This window comes from Perognathus longimembris, chromosome 1, assembly GCF_023159225.1.
Source record: "Perognathus longimembris pacificus isolate PPM17 chromosome 1, ASM2315922v1, whole genome shotgun sequence".
In the NCBI taxonomy this organism is placed as follows: Eukaryota; Metazoa; Chordata; class Mammalia; order Rodentia; family Heteromyidae; genus Perognathus; species Perognathus longimembris.
The window spans coordinates 151,041,573-151,069,420 of NC_063161.1; the positions used below are offsets into that span (position 1 = coordinate 151,041,573).

Consider the following 27,848-nt stretch of genomic DNA (forward strand, 5'->3'; position numbering starts at 1 on the left):
TGCAGGAGAGAATTTCAATGGTGTAACTCCTTTGAAACACTAACTTACAGTCTAACAAAATGAATACCAAGAAAGGAAACTTGAGGTGTTGCGGGAAGGGTGAGTTCAAGGGAAGGGGGGTGGAATAGACAAGAGAAGAAGGCTGAGAGAATGTAGCCATAATATTCCATGTATATATGTAAGCATGGAATTTGGAATTGAGTTATGGGATTGATGGGGTTGAGAGATGGAGGAGAATAACGAAAGGGTGACTGATCAAGATGTATTGTGCTCATAAACTCACTATTGAATTAAAACCCTTTGTACAATTAATGATAATTTTTTTTTTGCCAGTCCTGGGCCTTGAACTCAGGGCCTGAGCACTGTCCCTGGCTTCTTTTTGCTCAAGGCTAGCACTCTGCCACTTGAGCCACAGCGCCACTTCTGGCTGTTTTCTGTATATGTGGTGCTGGGGAATCGAACCCAGGGCCTCATGTATACAAGGCAAGCACTCTTGCCACTAGGCCATATCCCGAGCCCCAATTAATGATAATTTTTAAAAATTAACAAAAAGGAACTAAAATAAAGTCTGCCCTGGATGGGTAGCAGAAAGGGTAGACTGAAGTAACCATTTGCCTGTTCACTCTCCAATCTATCTTTCTAGTTTTTTTCTAATAGTATGCTCAGCATTTCAGGGGCCAGCATTACACAGACTGGATTTGGGTATATAAATGTACATAAATTAATGTGGAGGTTTTGTTTTCTTTTCTTTTTGTCTTGTTTGTTCATTTATCTGTCTTTGGGAAGGTAAGGGGGAACAGAAATGGAGGGTCAAAAGGAGAACAAATGCAGCAGTAGTACTCACTAGGCACTATGTTGAAAATGAACTATACAACTTTTGGGTGAGAATAGGAGGGGAAAACTCAGAGAGAGAGGAAAGAGGGAGTGACGTTGTACAAAAAGAAATGTATTCTTTACCTGACTTATGTAAGTGTAACCTATGTAACTTTACATCACCTTTATAATAATTTAAACTTGAAAAAAAAAAGAATATGGAGGGGTCTGGCTCCAGTGGCTCATACCTATAAATCTTAGCTACTCAGGAGGCTGAGATCTCAGGATTGCAGTCCAAAGCCAGCACAGGCAGGAAAGTCAGTGAGACTTTTATCTCTAATTAATGACCAGAATAAAGTGAGGAGTGGAGCTGTGGCTCAAATAGTAGAGTGCTACTCTTGAGCAAAAAAGGTCAGGAACAGACTCCAGACCCCGAGTTCAAGCACCAGTACTCTCTCCTTCTCCCTCTCCCTGCCTCTTACACACACACACACACACACACACACACACACACACGAATATGGAGAGAAAGTCTTTTCAAGGAAGATTATTGAACAGCTTTCAACTTTTATTCTTTATATGTGTATTTTATTAGTTTTTGTAAGAAACAGCTTTGCAGTCTTAAAACATATAGTTGTGTATGACTAATTTTTTTCTAAGAAACCGTGTGTCCATCTGGTGGCAGCTTTAATGTTTCCAAGTTGTATCCATACTTCTAGGCAATCTTTTCTTTCAGTAACACAAGAAACATATCCACTTGGGTCAATTAAAATATTTCAAGTTTCATTTTCTTGGTCCGGAATCCATTCTACTCCAGTGTGATCTAGCAAAATCATGTTCCCTCAACATTCACCCAAGATGTGAAACTGCTGCCTCTCCATCTGGTTTCAACAAATTCTGCAATTACTATGTCCTACATAATACGGTTCAAAATGAATGTGAGGACAAGTATGAATCATGTTGGCAGGCTTACCATTTGGTAGTGATATTGTAGTGCTAAAATGTATTAGGTACTAATTTTCTAAGGAAAATAGCAACTTGATGCTCTCAACTTGAGAAACACAATTTTAAGAATGGCCATAAAATTATACGGTCACTCTAAGTCATGAGCAAACTTAATAGCCCAAGAGAGTTTAATAGTCTTTATATCATCTGAGGGTCCAACACGGTTATCCCAGCAGTATTCTGGTGATAAGATTTTACTGGGTTTATGGAGAAAGAAATACTTATTTAAGTGACTTTCATCATGCCACACTGCTTCAATGTTATTTTTCTTGTCATTCATGATTCCTTTGGCACATTCCCTGACAATATCAAGAACTTGAATGGTTGTGCCTCCAAAGACAGCAGCATGGTAATAAAAGTCTCCTTTCCCCTTAGGTATATAAGCTTCCGATAAATTACTTCTTTCATAAGGTAAACTTGAAGGATGTGCCTTATACCAGTATGTATGTAGCTGAGCTACTGAGTTCCCCAGAGTCTCCAAACCGTATTTATTTCTGAAGACTTGATCTACATCCATGCAGAAGAGGTAGTCAACCTCATATTGGATGTGATCCACAATGTGTTCACCAATTATCCTCATGCGCATCATACTGTTGTCTTGCCATCTCTTCTCTCTTCTAACTTCAAAAACTTTAAACGTTCGGAGGCGGTGCAAAGATATCCAGGGCATATCAGTGACATTTTCTACCATGACATAAATGATGACTTTCTGACCAACCATAAAAAATTTTTCAGCAGATAGCAAAAAGCCACGCAAATGGTATTGAATATATCTGTGAAGTAAACCAAAAGTGATTAAGTTGGTCTTCTTTAGAAAATAATTATTTATTGTTATTATAAAGGTGGTGTACAGAGGTGGGGGGGAGTAACAGTTACATTAAGTCAAGTAAAGAGTACATTTCTTTTGTGACAATGTCACCCTTCCCCTTGCTTTCTCCCAGTTTTTCTCTCCCATTCCCACCCATAAGTTGTATAGCTCATTTTCAATGTAATGTCTAATGAGGTATTACAAAACATCCTATATTTAGTATTCAACTCTCTTAAAATTTTGGAAATTTTTGCAATTAATTTAATGTTTTCTATGCTTTTATCTTGCACTTCTTTTATGACCATGATCCATAAGTTTGGTATTTTAATAGTGTCCCATAGGTCTTACACCACACTTCTCATTTTTCCTTTAAATATTCCAATTTATGTATCTATTACTTATTATAAGATATTATCAGTCCTGTCTTTTCTGGAACACAAGTCAATTACAGGAAACAGCCCTGGAATAAAGAAGACTGATATAAAATGGCAGACATGGCAAGCTTTTGTTTATTCTTTAATCTTGTTTTTAATTACCCGTGGATAATCGTAGGCCCAAGTAAGAAGTCAGTGCTTTTCAGCTAAAGCAGTTTCTAAACACTCATAGGCTTACACTCTCCCAGTAAACTGGGAACACCCATAACTCTGTTGTTAACTAGCAATCTTGGGGGAAAAGAGACTTGTGTCACAGCCAGGAAACCACCACAAGCTTCAATATGTTTTAATGTCTTTCTAAAAACAATGCTTAGTTCATGTAAACACTAATCAAACTGTACATTATAATTCCAATCAAATGAGAATATTTATGTCCCCAATAACTCAATAAAATTCAAAAATACAAAAAAAATAAAAACAATGTTTAGAGTTATACTGACAACACAAATCCACAGTAAATATTCAGCAAGACAACCACGGATATCTGCTGTGAAGTCCATTTCACTTATCTGTTCATTCAGATGTGTCCTGAATACACATAGATATGAAAATGACCCTTCGGCTTTCCTGACACATGGGGCCTGCCAGGCTCCTGCTTATGCAGATAATACTGCCACACATAACCCTGCCTCTTGGCAGTATCCCTCTTTCACATTTAGAGTGCTGCTGGTCTGGCAGGTCATGGTTTGCTTGCCTTGCTCCATACAGTGCTAACAGTGCCCCCTGGCTTTCCGACTGTTGCCTGAATATCTGGAGCATGTGCCATCTGACTGTATCTCTGACCACACTGGGGGCTCTATGTGGGTGGAATCTCTCAGAACGATTCTTTTCTAGCTGGATTCTTGCACTTAAAATTCTATCTTCAAGGCTTATTTTGTCAGAGTTCAGTGTGTGTCAGAGAGAAATGTTTTTCAGAATTTCCTTTTCCTCAAAGTCTGGTAGTCAGGGATCTATTTCTACTACATTCTGCCTGAATCCTCTTTGCATCTGGCAGGCACACCAGATATCGATAGCTATGCACAGTCCCTGTTTCCTCCATTCTATCCTCTGCAGTATAGTGTACTTCCTAGAGGCTCTGGGGCCTGTGACATCAGTGTGGGATTCACTCTCCTCAGCAACAAACAGGGAAGACAGGGACACAGCACAGAACAGCAAGTTACCTGCATTGGCCATGTATTAAAGCAGTTCTAAAGATTGTAAAGTTGCAGCCATTTACCCCTTAGATTAAGGTGTTTGGCTCTGCAGGTGTAGATGGTGGTCACACCTTCTCCTCCCCTTTATTCAGCTCCATCTCCAGTCATATCTACCTGTTCCTGCACCTTGGGCTCCTGCTGATGGCCTCTCTCAGGCCCTGTTTTCTGGCTGTAGGTATGCCAGGTGAGCTAGTTTCACAGCTCATGTATCCATCTGAAAACCCATTTGCTTCTAACCGACCCCACCTCCACCTTTAATGCCTATGTTCAGCAGTGTTCTGTCTTAAAACACCCCTGTCCTTTTACCTACATTTATCTTTCATAGGGTTTTCATAGGATTTTAGAAGAGATCAGTGTGATGATCTTTTAGTGGAAATGTTTCATTGCATTTGTTTTTTCTGTTTTAGGAATCTACCTTCATGGTTTTCATTTTCTATTAGATTAACAATACAGCAGACATTGGCTGCTCTAAATATGCTCAAAGAACTAAAGGGAACTAAAGGTAAAATGATTTTTAGAGATTCTTTCTATATTTTTACCTTATGATTGTTTGTCAGAAATTGTAGGATATAAAATTTCTACTGCATGTAATTGCAATTACCTTGTTTTATTGTGTATTGAACTATTATTTCTGTGAAGGATGAATAACCACAGTTAAATAGGTTTACCTAGAAGTAGTTTATGACTTGGGGAATGCAGAAAAGGACATAAACTGCTGGGTTGATCTAGTGTAAAGACAATGAAGGATAGCTATAATAGAAGTACAGACATTAAAATAATTGGCAGATGATTGTAAAATCAAAACTAGGAAAACTGACAAGTAGAGATTTTTTGGTATGTACCAAATGGGTGATATTTAGAATTATGTCAGGATTTGGCCTAAAGAAATTAATTATTAAGTGAAATTATAAAGTGCTCCAATTGATTGCCTACTGTTTTCTACAACAAATAACTGAATGTGAAGGACATTTGGAATCAATACCTACCTTCCCACAGCAAACACAATCAACCCCACAGCAACATTACGACGTGCATAGTAGTTTTTCAAGAATGATTCATTGTAAGTGCCATGCCACACAATTGGAGCCGACCATTCAGTAATAGTACTTAAGTTATTTCTATATCTGTAAGAAAGACATGAGTTTTTTAAATTAGCATATATTGTATAAAGACGCTGAACTTTAATGTTTTCATACATATACAATGCTGTTTTATCATATTATCCCCCTTTATTACTTGTAAAGGAAAAACAATAAAAATACATTTTAACAAAATAACAAGAGAGATTGCTAATGCCTAAAGCCTTGAATCTCAATGGAACATCTTTATACATCTCAAAGCCTTGTCAGACATAATAAACTGCAGAAGCAGCATACCAGAAATTGCCAAATCATTTCAACAGTTCACCTGCAGATTAGTTATGTTTTAATCCCAAGATCTTTAAAGATACATAATTGAAAAGTCTCCCCAAATCGAAAGTTATCACTTCCATTATATCTAGCTGTAATGTCTGGTCTAAATTTTTTCTTTTTCACTGATAATTCTTTTTTTTTTGGCCATTCCTGGGGCTTGGACTCAAGGCCTGAGCACTGTCCCTGGCTTCCTTTTGCTCAAGGCTAGCACTCTGCCACTTGAGCCACAGCGCCACTTCTGGCCATTTTCTATATATGTGGTGCTGGGGAATTGAACCCAGGGCTTCATGTATACAAGGCAAGCGCTCTTGCCACTATGCCATATCCCCAGCCCTCACTGGTAATTCTTTTTTTTTTTTTTTTGCCAGTCCTGGGGCTTGGACCTGTCAGGGCCTGAGCACTATCCCTGGCTTCTTCTTGCTCAAGGCTAGCACTCTGCCACTTGAGCCACAGCGCCACTTCTGGCCATTTTCTGTATATGTGGTGCTGGGGAATCGAACCTAGGGCCTCATGTATACAAGGCAAGCACTCTTGCCACTAGGCCATATCCCCAGCCCCCTCACTGGTAATTCTTAAAGCATAGTTTTAATTACTTTTTTAAAAAATTACTTTTATTTATTTATTTATTTGCCAGTCCTGGGCCTTGGACTCAGGGCCTGAGCATTGTCCCTGGCTTCCTTTTGCTCAAGGCTAGCACTCTGCCACTTGAGCCACAGCACCACTTCTGGCCATTTTCTATATAGGTGGTGCTAGGGAATCGAACCCAGAGCTTCATGTATACGAGGCAAGCACTCTTGCCACTAGGCCATACTCCCAGCCCCTTAACACATAGTTTTAAAAAATGAATTCCATGGTGTTTGAAAAAAAAAAACTGCCAGTGCTGATATTGGTATGTCTCTGTCAACTTTGTTATATTTAGAGCAGCCGAGTCAAAGTTAGGTAGGAACAGGAAAACTTTGTGGTCTTTAATTTATTCTCACCCCCGACTCCCTCCACAGTATGGTAGTAACATTAAAGTCATCAACAGTATTCCTGCTCTGGGAATCTGAATCTGCAGTGAGCAGAGTGAGCCTCATTCTCAAGGAATTGTGTTTGTTCTGATCTGAGGGTTTTCTGAGGGAATGATACAAAGAATTTCGTTTTACCTAGCTGAGACCTCTTTCAAAGTGGTAAAGTAGCTAAGGTAGCTTAGAAGGGGAGGGTGTTCCTGGAATGAACTGTAAAAGAAAAAAGTGTCTGATGCCATGCCAAAAAAAAAATTATAGTTGGAGCAAACACTAGAGATGCTGAAAGGCTGTTAAGAACATATAGGAGATGATTTATTTTGGAAAATAAGGGATTTGATAGCGTTCTGGTATATAATAGGAAATTTACAAATCTAAACACATGCCCAGGGTAGAATATATGCTAGAAAAGACTTGCATTTTCATCTCTGGCAGAAAATTCAGTCTAAGACACCATTGTAAATCTGGGAGGAGGGATTCAAAACCAGTATGAAGAATGAAGGTCCATTTCTTTACCCTTTTCTTTTTTCTTTGTTTCTGTCTTTCTTCCTTTTTTTCTCTTTTGTTGTTTTATATTTCATTCTTTTCATTTTTGGTCTTTTTTCTATTCTTTTTTTTTTTTACCCATTTTCTTTCTTTTTTTTTTGTCCTTTGCTTCTTTCTTTTTCTTTTGTTCCCTTCTGTCTTCTTCTTCTTATTCTTTCCTCCTTTCTTTCTTCCTTCCTCACCTCACTATTAACCACTAACTAAATCTAAGTAAAAGGAACAGAGATCACAGAGACCAATAATGGAGAAAAAAACTTTTTAAAATTGGTTTAGAAAAGTACTAAACAACAAAAGTATAAGCCACATAACTTTTTTTTTTTTCTTGGCCAGTCCTGGGGCCTGAACTCAGGGCCTGAGCACTGGCCCTGGCTTCTTTTTGCTCAAGGCTAGCACTCTGCCACTTGAGCCACAGCTCCACTTCTGGCCGTTTTCTGTATATGTGGTGCTGGGGAATCGAACCCAGGGCTTCATTTATACGAGGCAAGCACTCTTGCCACTAGGCCATATTCCCAGCCCCAAGCCACATAACTTTATCTTTTCTTTTTTTTTTTTTAACCAGTCCTAGAGCTTGAACTCTGGGCCTGAGCACTTTCCCTGAGCTTTTGTTCTCAAGGCTAGTGCTCTACCATTTGAGCCACAGCTTTACTTGTGGCCTTTTGTAGTTAATTGTACATAAGAGAATTGTGAACTTTCCTACCTGGGCTGGCAGGATTACAGGCATGAGCCATCAACACTCAGCTTAGCTATATAACTTTAAGGAAGAATACAATATGATCATCAACATGCCCATTTTAAACAAAAAACATGAGACATAAAAAGGAACAAGAAGTATAGCTCTTGGGGGGAAAAGGGAAAGGGGGAGGGGGGAAGGGGGAATGAGGGACGAAGTAACAAATAGTACAAGAAATGTATCCAATGCCTAACGTATGAAACTGTAACCTCTCTGTACATCAGTTTGATAATAAATTTTTTTAAAAAAAGAAGTATGGCTCTTTAACAAGAACAAAAAATGTCTCCAAGGAATCCTAGACATTATATTGAATAGACAATGACTTTAAGTCAACTCTTCTAAATATGCTCGAAGAACTAAAGGAATAGAACTAAGCAAATCCAAGGAAACAAGGGTTCAATACTGATATAGCATATAAGTAAAGAGGTAGAAGTAATTACAAGGGACCAAATAGAGATTCTAGAGCTGAGAAGTGTAATGGGAAGCACAGTGTATGGTTTTAACAGCAGATTTGGGTAGGCAGAGAAGAGAAGAGAGATACACAAAACACCCAGCAACAGAATGTACAAGTATACATGGAACAGCCTATAGGCTACACCATATGGTAGGCTATAGCATAAACACCTATAAACTTTAAAAGACTGAAAACATAGAAAATATATTCTCCATATGCAAGGAAATGAATTTAGAAATAAAGAACAGAAAATCTGGAAAGCTCACAACATGTAGAAATTAAACAATATACTTTTTAAAAGTTGTAGCAAGGATTTATTTTAGTATAGCAGAGTTAAAGGAGGGAAAAGTGGAGAAGAGAGAAAAACAGTTCCTCCTTTCCATGCAGAAAACAGGAGTTAAAGGCCCCAGTAATATACTCTTAAATAACTTATGGGGCAAAGAAGAAATGGCAAGGCAAATGAGAAAATAAGAAGAGACAAAGAAGGACAGTACCTATTAATAAATGTCCATCAGGAGGGCAAAACATCTATGCACTGAATCCTAGGACTCCCAACTTCATCAAACAAATATTAATTTATCTAAAAACATTCAAACTCCAAACACACAAAAACTCAGCAAAGAAACCTCAGAGCTAAATAACTGCATTGATGAGCTAAATAATTGCATTGATGGGCTGGTCCTACCACACATCTATAGAATATTCTACCCAGCAATGTCACAATATACATTCTTCTTAGAAGTTCATGTAATATTCTCCAAAATAGACTACATTCTAGGTCACAAGGCAAATCACTGCAAATTCAAGAAAATAAAAATTACTCCCTATATCCTATCAGGCTACAATGGAATAAAATTAGAGCTCACCAAAGCAAAAACCATTACAGAAAATACTCAAATTAATGAGAACTGAACAATATATTGCTCAGTGATCAGTGAGTTATTGAAGAGATAAGAAAGGAAATTCAAATGTTTCTGGAATTCAATATAAATGAATATACAAAATGCCAGCTCTTCTGGTACACAGCAAAAGAGGTACTCAGGAAAGTTTATGACAACCAGCAATGTAGAGAAATCTCATGTCAATACTCTAATGATGCACCTCAAGTTCCTAGAAAAACAGGAGTAAGACAAACCCAAAACTAGCCTATGGAAAGAATAATAAAAATGGGGCTGGGAATATGGCCTAGTGGCAAGAGTGCTCGCCTTGTATACATGAAGCCCAGGGTTCCATTCCCCAGCACCACATATATAGAAAATGGCTAGAAGTGGCGCTGTGGCTCAAGTGGTGGAGTGCTAGCTTTGAGCAAAAAGAAGCCAGGGACAGTGCTCAGGCCCTGAGTCCAAGGCCCAGGACTGGCAAATAAATAAATAAATTATTAAAATAAATAAATTATTAAATAAATAAATAAATAATTTAAAAAAAGAATAATAAAAATTATATCAGAAATAAATGGATTAGAGAGAGACTAAATAATATATAAAGTGTCAACAAAATAAAATATTGACTTAAAACATTTTTAATTGACAGGCCCTTAGCAAACCTGACTAAGAGAATCACCCAAATAGATAAAATTAGATTTGAAAGGGAACATCACAATAGAAACAAGCAAAATTCAGAATATTATAAGGGAATACTTTGCAAACCTTCGAACCAATAAATTGGAAAATCACACAGAAATGGAGAACATCAATATATCTAAACTGAGCCAAGAGTATGTAAACCAATTAAGTAGACCCATAACAAGCATTGAAATTAAAATGACAATAGAAGACTTCCTGTCCAAGAAAAGCCAAGGACCTGATGGATTTACAGCCAAATTCTATATGCCCTTCAAAGGAATACTAACACTAAAACTCCTCAAACTCTTCTATGAAATAGAAAGTGAAGGATTAGAAGACAAAGGATGCATATTTTTCCTTACATGTGGAAGCTAGAATTAGCTTATAATTTAGTAAGAAAATACTTTGAGTAGTATGCAAGTATATACAAATGTATCAACTGAAATATGGTAGATTCAAGGGAAAATTCCTTAGAAAGTATAATTCCTTAGAAAGGCAAAGTCAAAGTTCAACATAATAAACACCAGGCAGGGCTGGGAATATAGCCTAGTGGCAAGAGTGCTTGCTGTGTATACATGAAGCCCTGGATTCGATTCCCCAGCACCACATATATAGAAAACGGCCAGAAGTGGTGCTGTGGCTCAACTGGAAGAGTGCTAGCCTTGAGCAAAAAGAAGCCAGGGGACAGTGCTCAGGCCCTGAGTTTAAGGCCCAGAACTGGCAAAAATAAATAAATAAATAAATAAACAAATAAACAAACAAACACACACCAGGCAGCAGGTACAGGAAAGGAGTAGGATAGGACCTACAGGAAAGGGGTAGACAAATGAAGAGGAGGGGGAGAATGCAGTCAGGAATTCAAGGTATATCCTACAAAAGAAGAGTGAGGGAAGGGGAGGGCTCTAGAGGGATGGGTGAGAATGTTGGAAGGGGTGACATGGATCTAGATGTAGTATAGGGCTGGGAATATGGCCTAGTGGCAAGAGAGCCTGCCTTGTATACATGAAGCCCTGGGTTCGATTCCCCAGCACCACATATATAGAAAACAGCCAGAAGTGGCGCTGTGGCTCAAGTGGCAGAGTGCTAGCCTTGAGCAAAAAGAAGCCAGGGACAGTGCTCAGGCCCTGAGTTCAAGGCCCAGGACTGGCCAAAAAAAAAAAAGATGTAGTATATTCATAAACTGCTTTGTTAAATGGCAAGTCCTTTGTGTATACAACTACCTAAAGATGATAAAAAATTAAAATTTTGACTTTGGATAGGGGAAGAACCCTCATTTCTTTAAAATAACAAGTATCAATAAAATACATAGAAAAGATACATTGAGATTGCTATAAATGAAAACATATCTTGACTTGGCAATGGTATTCTAGATATAACACCAAAAACACACGTGAAAAAAAAATCAACAAAATAATAAATTAGACTCATAGAGCATAAAACTTCTTTCACCAAAGGATACTATTTAAAAATGGAAGACAGACCCATAACACGGGAGAAGAAAATTACAAATTACCTGTCTGATCGGAGTCTAGTGTCCATAATAAATGAAGAAACTATATAGCTCAACTTTAGTGTCGTTTTACAATTTGTTTTTTGTTTTTGGCCAGTCCTGTGGCTTGGACTCAGGGCCTGAGCACTGTCCCTGGCTTCTTCTTGCTCAAGGCGCTAGCACTCTGCCACTTGAGCCACAGCGCCACTTCTGGCCATTTTCTGTATATGTGGTGCTGGGGAATCAAACCCAGGGCCTCATGTATAGGCAAGCACTCTTGCCACTAGGCCATATCCCCAGCCCTCATTTTACAATTTAAAAAAAAAAATCAAGAGCTGGTTGTTGGTGGCTCACACCTATAATGCTAGCTTGGTACCTAAGAGGCCAAGATCTGAGAATGGCAGCTCAAAGCCAGCATGGCGGGAGACTCTTATCTACAGTTAACCAGAAATGGAAATATGGCTCAAGTTTTAAATCAGCGCTGGAGCATGTGTGCATGTGCACACACATACATACACATACACACAGACCAACTCAATTTTTAAAATGGCATGTCTATACATAAAAGGCCAATACGCATATTAAAAGGTCATTAGAAACTAGACATTGGTGGCTCACATCTTTATTCCTTGCTACTCAGGAAACTGAGATCTGAGGATCATGGCTCAAAGCTAGCTTGGGCAGACAAATCTCTGAAACTCTTCAACCAACCACCAGAAAGTTGGAAGTAGAACTGTGGGTCAAGTGGTAGAACACCAGCATGGAGCAAGAAAACTAAGGGACAACACTCAGACCCTGAACTTAAGCCTCCGTACCAACATATATTTGTGCGCACACATGCACGCACACAGGTCATTAGATACCATTAGAGAAATACAAATCAAAAGCACATTGAGATATTATTTCACACACACTAAGATAGTCATGATGTAATAAAAAGGTAAGTACTGGAGTCCCAACTACTCTGGAGGCTAAGGCAAGAGGCTCACTGGAGCACTGGAATTTGAGACTATCCTGGACAACATAGTAAAACCCTGCCTTGAAAACAACAGAAACAACAAAAGCCTATCAAAACAAAGCACAAACACTAGAAAATTGGCAAGGATGTGGAGAAGTTAGAACCCTCTACAGTATGGTAGGAATACAAAATGGTGCAGCTACTATGGAAAACAGGTTCATGGTTTCTCAAAAATTTTGACATGTAAGTACCACCTGACTCAATAAAATTCCATTTGTAGTAATTGCATTTATACACCCAAGAGAATTTTAACTATATCCAAATAAACACTATACATGAATATTTATAGCAGGATTATCCATCATAGTTAAATATGGGAACAAGTATCTAATAAATTGATATGTCGTATGTTCATATGGAATAATATTCAGCTAGAGTAATAGAGACATGCTGAAAGGAACCATACATAAAATGCCACATATTGAATTTCATTCCTATGGAATATTCCAAATGATTAAACTTATGGAGACAGAAAGCAAATTAGTGTTTTCCAAGGGGGGTGGGGCAATTGGAGAATAGCAGGACAACATTTTTTTCTGGACAAAAGTGTCCTGCAATTAATAGACACACAACATTGGGAAAATACTAAATTTCAGTAAATTATACATTTTAAATGGTGAATTTTATCTCAGTTTTCAAAATTGAGGAGAGAGACCTAGTCTATTACATGTGGCTAACAATAAGATACTAATTCAAAAATATATAAAGAAAGCCTTCAAATCTATAAGACAGATATAGGGAATCTTGGAGGAAAACACACAGAAAGACAGAGAGGGAGCGAGATTGAATTTGATATAACATTGTTTTAGGAAAGTCAATATTAAAGGGCCCACCATTAATGATGAAAATCAAGAAAATTATACAATGGGAATTACCTGAAGCCTATTTAGAATCTATTTCATTGATTACAATTTTCTCTCTTGTCCAATTGTCATAAATCACCATTCATTTCTAGGACATACTTTGCTGTTGTGTCAGTGGGATGCTATACCAGTTATAAGCTATTGTCCTTCACAACTAAACCTAAAATCCTATTTATTCTGTTTCATTTTATTTGAGCTGGAATTCTGCTAACTCTGTTTCTCCTTAGCCAGTTGGTGCCCTGCTAGAATTGGATAATAGTGAGCAGTGAGGGAAAATCCAAAGGATGAAAGGAAAAAACTTTCTCTTTTCTATGGTCTGTGGGCTTCTTGTTCTTGCAAATCCCATACCAGCAATGTTTCTTCATCCCAACAATAGCAGTACCTTTCCAGAGCAACATTTAAATCTGATGTTCAGAATTTCCAACATTTATACTAACAGTCTGCATCCCAGCCCCCAGAAGATTCTGTTGTTATCAGAGACACTGAAGCAGCATCAGAGTTGAAGTTCCCCAGGCCACTACTTTGTCTAAGGTCTGATGATTCCATCCTTTTCTTTAGCCCAAGTGGAAATAACTCCTGTGGTTGCTACCTACATACCTTGAGTCTCCCCCCACCCCTTTTGTTTTGGTTGGTCTTAGGGCTTGAACTCTGGGCCTGGCCACCAGAGCTCTTCACCTCAAGGCTAGTGTTCTACAACATTGAGCCAAAGTGCCACTTCTGGTTTTCTGGTGGTTCATTGATGATAAGAATCTCATGCACTTTCTTGCCCAGGCTGGCTTTGAACCATGATCCTCAGATCTCAGCCTTCTGAGTAGCTAGGATTACAGGTGTGAGCCACTGGCGCCCAGTTTGAGTTCCTTTTTTTGTCATTTCATTACCTACCTAACAATTTCATACTAGTTAATTCATTATATTGAATTCTCTGCCTGAATAATTGGTGTGCTTTCTATGCCCTGATTAGCTTCTGACAATGGTTATAATAATCCAGTCATGATTTTCACCCTTTCAAAGTATTAATCAGGTCATTTCCTTAAAGCCTGTAGCACTGGGGTGAAAGACAAGTGGACAGAGGGAGAAAAATGGAAGCAGAAAAGCCACAGGGAGCTTCTGTGCTGAAGCAGGGTAAATACAAGAGTCCATCTCTCCTCCTCGGGCTCTGCTTCTCTCATTGGTAAAATGAGAATCAACCAAGTGATCACACTTGGGGCTGGGAATATGGCCTAGTGACAAGAGTGCTTGCCTTGTATACATGAAGCCCTGGGTTCGATTCCTCAGCACCACATATATAGAAAAAGGCCAGAAGTGGCGCTGTGGCTCAAGTGGTAGAATGCTAGCCTTGAGCAAGAAGAAGCCAGGGACAGTGCCCAGGCCCTGAGTTCAAGCCCCAGGACTGGCAAAACAAAACAAATCCAAGTGATCACACTCATGATCTGCCCCTATCCGAACACCTTGAATTTGTACAATTAAAAGTCTCAACTTGGGGATGGGAGAAAAAAACTGGGAGGAATGAGGAAGTGGTAAACATTGTCCAAAAAGAAATGTACCCTTTACTTGACTTATGGAACTGTAACTCCTCTGTATATCACCTTTATAATAACAGCATTTTTTAAAGTCTCAACATGAAGGATATAGACCCAGCTACTAAATCCTAGTGGGTCTTGGTCATTGCTTTTTTTTTTTTAATGCTATAATTAGAGCTTCATCTACTCTTAAGTTTTCTGGATGCCAATAATGATATAGTTGCTATCTATTTAGCATTTATGGATTAACCTCCCATATACCAGATTGGTTTTCTTACGTGGGATCAAACCAGTCTGATAGCTGTAATTCTTGATTTTTCAGAGACCTGAAGGGAAAATGAATGCAGAATTAGTAATTAATTAATGAATTAATTAATGCTATATCTACTAGAATTTGAGATAATCAATGATCTGTATAATAATAAGATATAAAATCAGAATAAGCAGTAAGAAAAACAATTAAATTTGATGATTAAATGATATGGAAAAATCAGGATTTCCAACTCAATTCTTTGTGCTGGCCAGAAATCTGTGTGTGTGTGTGTGTGTGTGAGAGAGAGAGAGAGAGAGAGAGAGAGAGAGAGAGAGAGAGAGAGAGAGAGACACAGAGAGACACAGAGAGACACAGAGAGAGAGAGAGAGAGTCTTAGAATTTGAACTCAGGGCCTGAGTGCTGTCCCAGCTCATCTTCTAGCTTTTTATGGTTAATTGGAGGTAAGTGTCTCATAGATAGTCCTGCATGGGCTGGCTTCAAACCTCAGTCCTCAGACCTCAGCCTCCTGAGTAGCTAGGATTACAAGCGTGAGCCACCAGCACCTGGCCAGAAATCTTTTTTATTCATCTAATTTATAGAGAAAACAGCAACCATCAGCTTAAAGCTCTCTGAACTTTTCCCCATCCCACCTTTAAAGTAACCTATAGGATTGTGTCATCGCTTTTTTTTTTTTTTTAAATCTTTAAAAGTCTAACCCAGACTTCAAACATTGTTAGCCACATTTACTACCAGGAGATAGTTTTCCTGGCTCACTGACCTTTTTAAGAAAATTCTTCAAGGGACTGGGGATATGGCCTAGTGGCAAGAGTGCTTGCCTTGTATACATGAGGCCCTGGGTTCGATTCCCCAGCACCACATATACAGAAAACGGCCAGAAGTGGCACTGTGGCTTAAGTGGCAGAGTGCTAGCCTTGAGCGGGAAGAAGCCAGGGACAGTGCTCAGACCCTGAGTCCAAGGCCCAGGACTGGCCAAAAAAAAAAAAAAAAAAGAAAATTCTTCAAATATACAACCGGAACTAGCTAATTCCACATAGCCTTCAGATTTCATTTTAAATAGCCCTTCCTGAAGGAAGTGTTTCCAAATCTGCTACATGAGATTAGAGTCCCTCTATTAAGTTAATCCTTACTGAATACTTTCCTGAGTATATCTGGGTTAGTCTACACAGCACCCATAAAGGGGTACTATGATTACTATTCCTAGTTACTAGTTCAAGATATTGGAAAACAAAGGACTTTTACTTTCTTGCTCAAAGTCACAAGCAGGTTTTTTTTTTTTCAAACTCCTCCCTTTCCTTCTTTGCCATAAATACTCATGTCACCCAGAACCCCATTGTAGAGTTAAGACGTCTGTGGAGAGTTGACCCTGAGCTGAGTCAATGAAAGAATGGAGCAATTCATATGTCATGAGCTGGTTCATACCTATCTTTATCTATGCAGGTAGAGTAAGCCAGCACAATTTTATAAATACATGATGAAGGTAATTAAGATCAGATACCAGGAGCCAAAGAAATAGACTGGCAGAATGTAGTCTGTGGAAAATGGGTAGAAACTAGGTAGGTAAAATGTATTGTGTGTGCACAAATAGGAAAAACTTTGAAGTCAGAATTTACTAAAACATGGCATTATACTCACTATCATTGCCTTTAGGTGATGCCTTAGTATCCTTAGTATAATAAAGCTAACATTAACAATACAACTGTCAGGGGGCTGGGATATGGCCTAGTGTCAAGAGTGCTTGCCTCGTATACATGAGGCCCTGGGTTCAATTCCCCAGCACCACATATACAGAAAATGGCCAGAAGGGGCACTGTGGCTCAAGTGGCAGAGTGCTAGCCTTGAGCAAAAAGAAGCCAGGGACAGTGCTCAGGCCCTGAGTCCAAGCCCCAGGACTGGCCAAAAAAAAAAAAATAAATAAAAATACAACTGTCAGAATGTGTTGCACTAAATGCATTTACCAAGAAGCATTTAATCTATTTATGTTGCCAGTTTCTGATGCAGAAGACTTTCGTGAATTGTTCTAATATTTACTCATAGGTTTTCTGAAATTTACTGTTCTCTATTAGCCACGGTTGTATATATAGGGGAAACGTGCCTTCTTAATTGTTTTGTGAAGGGTACAGTTTAGCTTAGTCTCAGTAAGGTCTCAGTGACAGTGTTGTAAATCATAGACTCGTTGGAGAACAAAGGCCCCTGGACACAATAAGCATCAGAGAAGAAAACCATTTTTCTATATGGGCTCTATAACTACGGGGGAAAAAATGAAGAACCTGTTATAGTACTGGATCTTACATGCTTTTTGAAAAAGTTTTCCTTTCCATATACATGAGACTGTGGCTAAGCCTTCATTCCTGAATGTTTTCCCAGAGTTTTCAAAGACCAAAAAATAGTTATGGAAGGCTGAATTCTCACTCCTAATAATTCATTTCTTCTAGCCAAGTCCCACTCCTCTATCACAGATGCCTCTCTGTCAGTGTGCCTAGGTTTCTGGCTCCTGACTTAATTACCTCCACCATCTATTTGTAAAATTTCAGTGGCTTATCCAGGCTGCAAGACCCAGTACCCACAAGTACTCAATTGTCTTCCAAATCATTTTGTACTCAGAATTTATACATATTTGTAAATAAACACTTACCAACACTGATGCATCCTCTGCAGTTTCTTTATGCTTTAGACAAAAGAAAAGCATTACTTTTTAATACATATAAAAAGTTTTTACATGTAAGATGGCTAAGGCTAGAATAGAAGCCACCAGTCTATCACTTTTATTACCTAATATTATGAAATATCCTACTTACCTATTAATATTGTTGGTTATAGATTACAACAGACTCTTTAATTGCCAATTAAGTCTACTTGTGTCAGGTTTATGAAAAGCAAATACAATGTGTAGTACCCGCAGTTAGAAATTGTAGGTTTTTTTCCTTAAGAACATATCACCTATACCAAAATGGTAGTTTTTCTTACATTTATAAACATTACACTGCTACTGTAGCTGGTAGCTTCCTATTGCTTTTTTTTCCCATACATATGGGCCTACAAACTTATTTTAGCAGCATGTCAGCAAATGACAATTAGGACTAAGGGCCCAGAGTTCAGACCCTCTGAATCATGACTCTTTCATCGCCTTCTCTTCCTCACAGGGAGGTGAAATGCTAGACAAGGTCTATAAGTGTTGAGACCAGAATTCAGTGAATCTAAGTTGTTACTTATTTCTCCCCCAACCAGTGCAGAAACTCTGTGCTCTTTTTGCTGTCTTTGCCTCTCCCTACCCTGACACATTGAGATTGGACAATTGCTGTCCCTGGGTACATAAACTGGACAGAAGGATGTGGAACAAGTGACCTGCCCAGGCCACAGGCTATAAACCTTCCTGTAGCAAAACAGCAACTTCAAGCTATATAAAGAGGAACTACTATAGTTAAAGCATCCAGAGTGCCCACTAGTGGGAGACTCCATTGAGTTTACCTCAATTCAAATGCAATGGGAAAGGCTTGATGTCCTATGTGGGAAAATGACTGACTGCTTGCTAAGTCATATCCCCAATCTATTTGTAATGAAACAGTGCCAAAACTCAGCCAGTACAATGCCCTGCCTGAACACTAATAACTATCTCAACCGAAGGACTACAGGTAGTGATTAAAACTTCTAAAGCATGACTTGGCCTCAGATGCGTAAATCTTTTTTTGTTGTTGTTGCCAGTCCTAGGGCTTGAAATCTGTGCCCGGGCACTGTCCCTGGGCTGCTTTTGCTCAAAGCTACTGCTCTATCTACCACTTGCCACTTCTGGCTTTTTCTGGGTAGTTTATTGGAGTTAAGAGTATCATGGGCTTTCCTGTCTCAGGTTGGTTTGAACTGTATTCCTCAGATCTCAGCCTTCTGAGTAGCTAGGATTATAGGTGTGAGCCACCAGTGCCTGGCAGTTGCCTAAATCTTAATGTAGAAACACAAGTAATATGACACTACAAGGCAATATGACACCTCCATAAATCAACAATTTCATGATAGATGACTTGAACCATAGTGAAGCACATGAAATTTCAAAACAATGGACTGAAAAAAAGAATAATGATATGAATGACCAATGAAATTAGAGGACATATATAAGCACCTGAGTGAAAAAAAGATACAAATAAACAGCTGAATGAACTCAAAGAGAATTCAAATAAACCACAACTGAAATAAAACATGCAGAATATGGAAGAGGAATTCAATAAAGATATAGAATTCCTTGGGGAAAAATAAAGTTGAAATGCTAGAAATGAAAAGCAATAAAGTTTTTATTAAGCCAGTTGAAAAGCTTGCTATAATATAGAGGAACAAGTTGAAAATAGGTATCAAGAATTGAAGATAAGGCTGGGAATGTGGCTTAGCGGTAGAGTGCTTGCCTAGCATGCATGAAGCCCTGGGTTCAATTCCTGAGTACCACTCAAGAGGTAGAGTACTAGCCTTGAGCAAAAGGAAGCCAGGGACAGTGCTCAGGCCCTAAGTCCAAGCCCCAGGACTAGCAAAAAAAAAAAAAAAAAAGAATTGAAGATAAACTAGAAAAGTTCAATCAATCAGACAGAGGTAAAGAAAAAGATACTAAGAAAACTAATGGGGCCAGGTGCTAGTAGATCAATGGTTTGAAATCTGAGGATCATGATTTGAAGCTAGTCCATGTAGATAAATCCATGCGACTCTTACTTCAATTAACCAGCCAAAAGCTGGATGTGGAGCAGTGGCTTCAAGCGGATCACCAAGCATTAAGCAAAAAAAAAAAAAAAAAAGCTAAGGGACCACACCCAGGCCCTGAGTTCAAACCCCAGTACCAAAGACCAAACCTACGAATTACGGGTATAGAAGAAGGAAAAGAGGGAAAGTGGAGGCCTAGATTCAATGGGTCAGAGTGCCAACTGTTAGCGGAAAAGCTGAGCAAGTCCCTGAGTTCAAGCCTGAGTACCAGCATAGAAAGACAGAAGAGTTACAATCTAAATGCATAGTTTGCATGCAAGCACTCAAAAAATAATAGTAGAAAACTGTTCTAATCTTGAGAGGTGATTGTCCAGGTATAGGCAGCTCTCAGAACACCAAACAGGAAAAACAAGAAGAGAGAAACCAGGGGCTGGGAATATGGTTTAGTGGCAAGAGTGCTTGACTCTTATAAATGAAGTCCTAGGTTCAATTACTCAGCACCACTATGGCTCAAGTGGTAGAGTCTTGAGCAAAAAGAAAAAAAGGAGCCAGAGATAGTGCTCAGGCCCTGAGTTCAAGCCCCAGGACTGGCAAAAAACAACAACAACAAAAGAAAAGAGAAACCACTAGACATATTATAGTCAAATCACTAAATTTACAGAACAAAGAAAAAATATTAAAAACCATAAGAGAGAAGTGACAAGTCACATATAAAGGCAAATACATTAGAAAAACAGTAGGTTTTTCTGTAGAAACACTAAAAGAAAGGAGAGTATGGAATGAGATGTTCCAACCCTGAAAGAAGATAGCTCTCAACCTAGATTTATATATCCAGGAAAGTTAGCTTTTTATAATTGGAATAGAAATAAAACCACACCACAGTAAACAAAAAGGAATTTATGACAACTAAATCCATCAGTCCATCACTGCAGAAGATACTTTAAGGAATCCCGTACACAGATGAAGATAAATGCAATCAGAAAAATACAAAAAAGAGGGCTGGGGATATGGCCTAGTGGCAAGAGTGCTCACCTCATATACAGGAGGTCCCAGGTTCAATTCCCCAGCACCACATATACAGAAAATGGCCAGAAGAGGCGCTGTGGCTCAAGTGGCAGAATGCTAGCCTTGAGCAAAAACAAGCCAGGGACAGTGCTCAGGCCCTGAGTCCAAAGCCCAGGACTGGCCAAAAATAAAAATAAAAAAATAAATAAAAGAAAAATACAAAAAAGAATAGAGTCCATGAGATGAATAGATTAGCAAATGTGGATTACAAAAGAAGTAAACATCACAAAAACAATAAAATAACAGGATCTGCTACATACATTTGATATTAATACTGGTTATTAACTGTCTCCATTTTCTAAAAGACAGAATAATAGGTTGGGTTAGATCATTACTGATAAAGACAAACATTGGTTTAGGGAGAAAGAATGGTAAAAAGATTTTACAGCAAAATGAGCTCCTAAAGCAATCAGGGGCAGCTGAAGTCATACCTTATAGAACAGACTTCAAATCAAATTTGCCTTAAGAGACAAAGTCACTTAATATTTATGAATGGCAAAATCCATTAAAAAGATACAACTGGTAATGTGGGTGTGCCACATTTTATTAAACAAACACTTACTGGCCTTACAAACACAGATAAACCCCAACACAAGAATAGTGGGAAAGGTCAGAAACTCATTCTCATCAATCAATAGGTCTTCAAGACAAAAAAAGTATGTAGAGACAATATTTTTTAAAACAACAGATAGTTTTTTTTGTTGTTGTTTTTTGGCCAGTCCTGGGGCTTGGACTCGGGGCCTGAGCACTGTCCCTGGCTTCTTTTTTTGCTCAAGGCTAGCACTCTGCCACTTGAGCCACAGCGCCACTTCTGGCCATTTTCTGTATATGTGGTGCTGGGGAATCGAACCCAGGGCCTCATGTATATGAGGCAGGCACTCTTACCACTAGGCCATATCCCCAGCCCCAACAGATAGTTTTGAAATATATTTTAGCACAGATTCCATTAAGATACAAAGAATTTTGATGATTGGGACTATACTTATGCTATGTATTTGGATATAATTTGTATATATTTGGATCAGTATAATTTGATGCCAATTTATACAGGATTGGCAAGTCAAGCCTGTTAGCTTTTTGACATATGAGAATCTTGCCATGTACAGAATGAAGCATTAAGCTTTATTGTTACCTGAAATGATGCTCCATAAAAAAGGCCCATAGATACATTAATATCAGCAACAATAGAATTTTTCTTTTGCATACTATTTTACCTGGGAAGAGGAATAAATGAAATAGATTAAATATCATATAGCATATACACAGTAAGTTGTATGTATGCCTCTTTATAATTTAAACAAGATAATTTAATATAAATTAATTAGCAGTTAAGGCACTTCAGCTCCTTCATTGGTTATCTGTCTATATGAAAATAGTTGAGTTAGTGGATATTCTTGGTTGTATTTCACCTAGCTATAAAAAGTCTTAGAACATTATCTGGTTTTAGCTGCCTTTGATATAAAAGGTCTTATATACTTCATTTCTATTTTGCAACTTACAAAGGACTTCATCTTCAAAAACGTTTCTATAAAAATTCTACTTCCCAGGCTAACTGCATAAAAGTGAGGTATTAGTAAAGAGTTACTTTTGAAAGTACTTACCTGGAAGTTGTTAACTAGCTTCAGTCACACGACATTATATAATTAATTATGCCAGGGAAGGTGACAAGACCGTAGCGTACAATATATGCCACTTCTCCCAAATAACTGAATATATATACAGCTCATGGGTTAGAAGATGAACTATAATTTTTAGGTTATCCATACATTGATATTGGAATTTTAGCCATCAAACTTGAACCAAACCTTTTTGTGTTATTTATTCAACCTGGTATGAAATTATGCACAGAAAAAAGAAATGTGGTTGTTGGGTTGACTTTAGGACAGTCTCTTACCTATTCTTTTCCTCAGATCATATAAGAATTTTATAGTCTTCATTAGAGACCCTTAACATTTATGAGAACTGAGAAGATATATGGAGAATCTTAAGTAGGAAGACAGTTTTAAAAGCTTTAAGGAAACATTCAGGGTATTGGTTCTATGACACTCTCATTTGTATACTTAGTATTCTGTCCTCTGAGAATGATGATATCATCAAATTCTTTAGATGATGAAATAATCAGATATTCTTATGCCAGTTGTTTCTTCTTCATTGTCAGAGAACTAGCTTGTGTCCTACTTATAAAAGATCCTTTAAACTGTTTTTGTTTTGAGAGGGCTTAAGGCTAGGGTTCTAATACTTGAGCAACACTGCCACTTCCAGCTTTTTCTGAGTGATTTATTGAAGATAAGAGTCTCACAGACTTTTCGGCCCTGTCTGGCTTTGAAGCGCGATCCTCAATCTCAGCCTCCTGAGTAGTTAAGATGACAAGCATGAGCCACCGGAGTCTGACTGAACTCTAAAATACTTTTCATTGAAATATAACTTATATGAAGCCAAACATGCAATTAAGTGTACCTTTCAATGTGTTTCCTGTACATGCATGGAAGTATGCAACAACCATCTTGGTTTTTTGTTTGTTTGTTTGTTTGTTTTTGCCAGTCCTGGGGCTTGGACTCAGGGCCTGCGCACTGTCCCTGGCTTCTTTTTGCTCAAGGCTAGCATTCTGCCACTTGAGCCACAGCGCCACTTCTGGCCATTTTCTATATATGTGGTGCTGGGGAATTGAACCCAGGGCCTCATGAATATGAGGCAGGCACTCTAGCCACTAGGCCATATCCCCAGCCCCTGCAACAACCATCTTAGTTAAGAGAAAGAATGTCTTCAGGGCTGGGATGTAGCTCAGTGGCAAAGTGCTTTGCCTAGTAAGTGCAACATTGTGGGTTCGATCCCAAGTACCAAGACAGAAAAGACAAAAGAAAATACAGTAAAAAAAAAAAAAAAAAAAAAAAAAGAGCATCTTCATAAATTCCCTTGTTGGGGCTGGGAATATGGCCTAGTGGCTAGAGTGCTTGCCTCTCATACATGAAGCCCTAGGTTCATTCAATTCCCCAACACCACATATATAGTAAACGGCCAGAAGTGGCGCTGTGGCTCAAGTGGCAGAGTGCTAGCCTTGAGCAAAAAAAAAAAGCCAGGGGCAGTGCTCAGGGCCCTGAGTTCAAGCTCCAGAACTGGCCAAAAAAAAAAAAAGATAAATTCCCTTGTGCCCCTTTAAATCAATACTCTCTTCTATCCAGTAAACCGATGAAAAAGTAGTTAGATCCAAAAATTTGTCAAGGATCCTAAAAATATTTTAAGGACTTAACAGGAAAACATTGTCAGAAAGAGTAAATACATAGGAATTGTCAGCCAACCAACGGAAATTACAAAAACAATGACAATTCTAGGACTGTGAAAGAATTGAGAGCCAGATATGTTGGTGTACATATAACTCTCATCCTAGCTCTTAGGAGGTTAAAGCAAGAGGATCATGAGTTCAAAGCCAGCCTGGGATACATAGTGAGAATCTGTTTTAACAACAACAAAAGTATGTATTTCAAATAAAAACTTGCTGAATGAGCTTACCAATGGTTCCTTCAAGAATAAAAGGGCTGGTGAAATGAAATGTAGTCAGTGTGAGGTATGTTATAAGAAAGAGAGAAGTGATGGATAAAATGACAGCACCTCAGTGACCTACGAGACAATATCAAGAAGTCTAACACGCATGGAATTGGATTCTCAAAAACAGAGAAAAGGGGGCTGGGGATATAGCCTAGTGGCAAGAGTGCCTGCCTCGGATATACTAGGCCCTAGGTTCGATTCCCCAGCACCACATATACAGAAAACAGCCAGAAGCGGCGCTGTGGCTCAAGTGGCAGAGTGCTAGCCTTGAGCGGGAAGAAGCCAGGGACAGTGCTCAGGCCCTGAGTCCAAGGCCCAGGACTGGCCAAAAAAAAAAAAAAAAAAAACAGAGAAAAGGAAAAAAACGAGAAATTAAATCTTTAAAATATTAAAGCCAAAATTTCCCAAATTTTATTTACAAAAAAAGTACAAACTTATAAATCCCAAACAGTAAAAATACAAAGAAAACCACACCTAGGAAATTATAGGGCAGATTGCTGTATTTTGTGCTAATCAATTCTCAACGTTGTAGCAAATCCCGTAGAAAGCTTTCTTTTTAAAATCTAATATCCAGGTACTACCTGATGCCATTGAGTAAGAATCCTCAGGGTGAGACCTAGATATGAATATTAGTAATCCAGGAAACTATTGAACAGCCAAGTTTGAGAACCAGTGCTTTATGTCCCTTACCACTAAGAAATAATTATAATTCCCATGGGCTCCTCTGGATTTTGGAGGCAGTGTCCTGCATGTGTAAATAGCAAGCTGCCCCCATCTAGCTGATGGATGTAACAGCAGTGAACTTATAACGCAGCCCTGGACAACAGAAAACTCTTCAGCTGGTCCAGATTGTAGGCAAGTAACCTGGGGGGTGGACCTTTACAACCAGTCATATTCTATGTAAGTAAGTCAGTCAAAGCCACTCTCACGATCCCTAATCCAGTCCTATAAAGAGATTTAACTTTTCCCTCCATTGCCTTTTTCCCCTTTTGGTGCATGTACTGAGGGGTTTGAACTCAGGGCCTCACACTTTCTCAGCTTTTGTTTCATTTTGTTTTTTGCTCATGGTTGGCTCTGTACCACTTGAGCCATGCCTCCAGTTCTCACAAGCCAAAGGAGCCGGCCCTTGCATACTGTTGCCTGCTTTTCAACTTCCCCTTGTTTTAGCAGAACTTTCCAGCAGATTCTCAGAAAGTTCTTTTTGGGATTTACACAGATCATGGCACCCAAAGCATCTGTAAAACTTAAAGTTCCTGTTATTAAGACAGTTACAGCCAATTCACTAAAAATGTGTTCTAACTAGCTGTTTTTTTCCCTAGCCACATCCTTTTAATTTTTATAGCAATTTTCATTTTTATGCAGCATTAATACCTTTTTCTACAAATGCCCAGTCTTCGCCAACTCTAGAAATGCTTTTAATCATTGTAGTTGCAGAAACGGGATTATTGTTGGAAAATCATGCCCTCTGGTGTCCAAATGGGAAATTGTGTTTTTTTTTTAAGCTGTGAATTTTTTTAAGTTACTTAGTGGATGTTAAATGTACAAGAGGCTTCCTCCAGGTATTTACATACATACGTGCATACATACAATACACGATAATTGAATTCACCTCCTGGAGTCATTCTCCCTCATCTTCTTCTCCTCTTTCTTAAAACATTTCAGCAGGTTTCATTGTTCTGTTTTCATGCATGTAAAGTTCTTGGACCACACTCACCCTCCTGCATACTTTCCATTTGCCCTCCTCCTTCCCACTGCTACCCATCCCATCCCCACTAGGCCCATGTATTCTGTCATATGCAGAAACTACAGAGAGGGGGTGGGGAGTGGGGAGAGGGAGATTATGATTGTAACTGTGAGACTATATTTGGGAGAACAGGGTGTCGAGGAGTTTAGCTATGGATTTTTACAGAGGACCAAGAGGTACACTAGAAGCTCCTGAGGGTCATCAAGTCCTATTCCAGAGTTTCTTAATAAAGCCCAAGAGAACTTGATGCCAGGGTTTTTATGCCTTGGTACTAATGACATTTTAAGCCAGGTGTTTCTTTGCTGTCCTGGGCATTTTAAGTTGTCTAGCCCCATCCCTTGCCTCTACCCATTAGATACCCTTAGCACCCACATACACACACCAGTTGTGACAACCACAAATGCCTTCAGACCAGACATTGCCACTACCAAATGTCCCTAAGGGTGGAGCAGGGAGGGGAGTAATTCCCAAGCTAAGAAGCAGTGATGAAGCAAATGTGAACCACACAATACTGACCTTGAAGTAGCACTAAACCCTGTAGATTATGGCACACTGTGTGAGCCTAAACTGGTAAGCAAGCTGCAAGTCCTCTGAGTTCCCATATGGTATACCACAGGAGGAAAAGTTTCAGGGGCCAGGTGCAAAAGCTCCTGCTTTTTAAATAGGACATGCAACCCGCAATCAAAAGATGACTTTGAAAAATTAAGCTCATTTCTTATGAGGCATAATAAGAGTGAAAGTCAACATAGTCATCCACTTGTTTAGTAAATGTTTGTTAAGCAGTGCTCCTGAAATACATGAGATCATAGGTACTAGAGTTGATCCAAAGGCAGACAGTGCTGCCTGTCTCGAGGGGTTCGATGGGGGATGTTTTAATTATAAGTTAAAGCCCAATTCCAACTGGCTTAAAACAGTGATGGGACTCACATATGGTTCACATATTTGAGAAGCACATGAGTAGTACAGATCTTAGGTAGTTTTGTCAAAATTGTTGCCAAGGCCTGGGATCCTTCGGCATCTCATTCTAAGGCTTACCTCCTCATCTGGAACAACCAGAATGATAAGCTTCCTTATTTCTAGTAAAACATCTGAAACTCACCTTGTTTGGACTACTTTAGGTACCTGCCCATCCCTTAACCAATCACTGCAACTGAGAGTGGGGAATTGGAAAGAGCCGATGAGCTCGGCCTAGATCACTTGTTCCAACTCTGGCAGGTTTCCATAGAAATCACATAGGTTCCCTAAAGATGAGACTGCTGGGAAGTAGGTGTGAACCCCACATCCTAGATGAATGTGAGGCAGCCAGCCAGCCAGAGCCCTCTTTGCTTCTTTTCATGCATGCCCTGCCTGATGATTTTATCTTGTCCCTAAGCCCCATTTTATGGGTATCTATGAAACGTGGGTTTCCATGCTTCACACTTGCTGCTTCTCCCTCAGAGACCTCAATCCATCCAACTTCACAGTGACTCCTCTTCTGTCAAAGCTCACATCATAGTCAGGCCTCCGAAGCCTTTTCCAGCTCCCTAGACATCCTTCCTTCCTCCCTAGTTCCTTAGCCATGTACTCACCTACATTTTGTGTCTGTTCAGGTTCCACAGTCTTGCTTTTCCAGCTATAGACCGTTGACTTAACCTTTGGAGAGTTTTCTGGATGCTCAATTCTCTCCATTTAGTACATAACCTTTTGATAGTGATTCTCAT

General features: G+C 38.9%; 1 protein-coding gene across 1 annotated transcript; it reads right to left on the reverse strand.

The window, feature by feature from the left end:
* Positions 1-1,454: 1,454 nt before the first annotated feature.
* Positions 1,455-27,848, reverse strand: LOC125353041 (N-acetyllactosaminide alpha-1,3-galactosyltransferase-like). Its single transcript, XM_048348499.1, has 3 exons — positions 27,829-27,848; positions 5,240-5,377; positions 1,455-2,591 (listed from the first exon to the last, which is right to left on the reverse strand). The coding sequence occupies exons 1-3, from the start codon at positions 27,846-27,848 to the stop codon at positions 1,907-1,909; spliced, it is 843 nt and encodes a 280-aa protein (XP_048204456.1). The 3' UTR covers positions 1,455-1,906.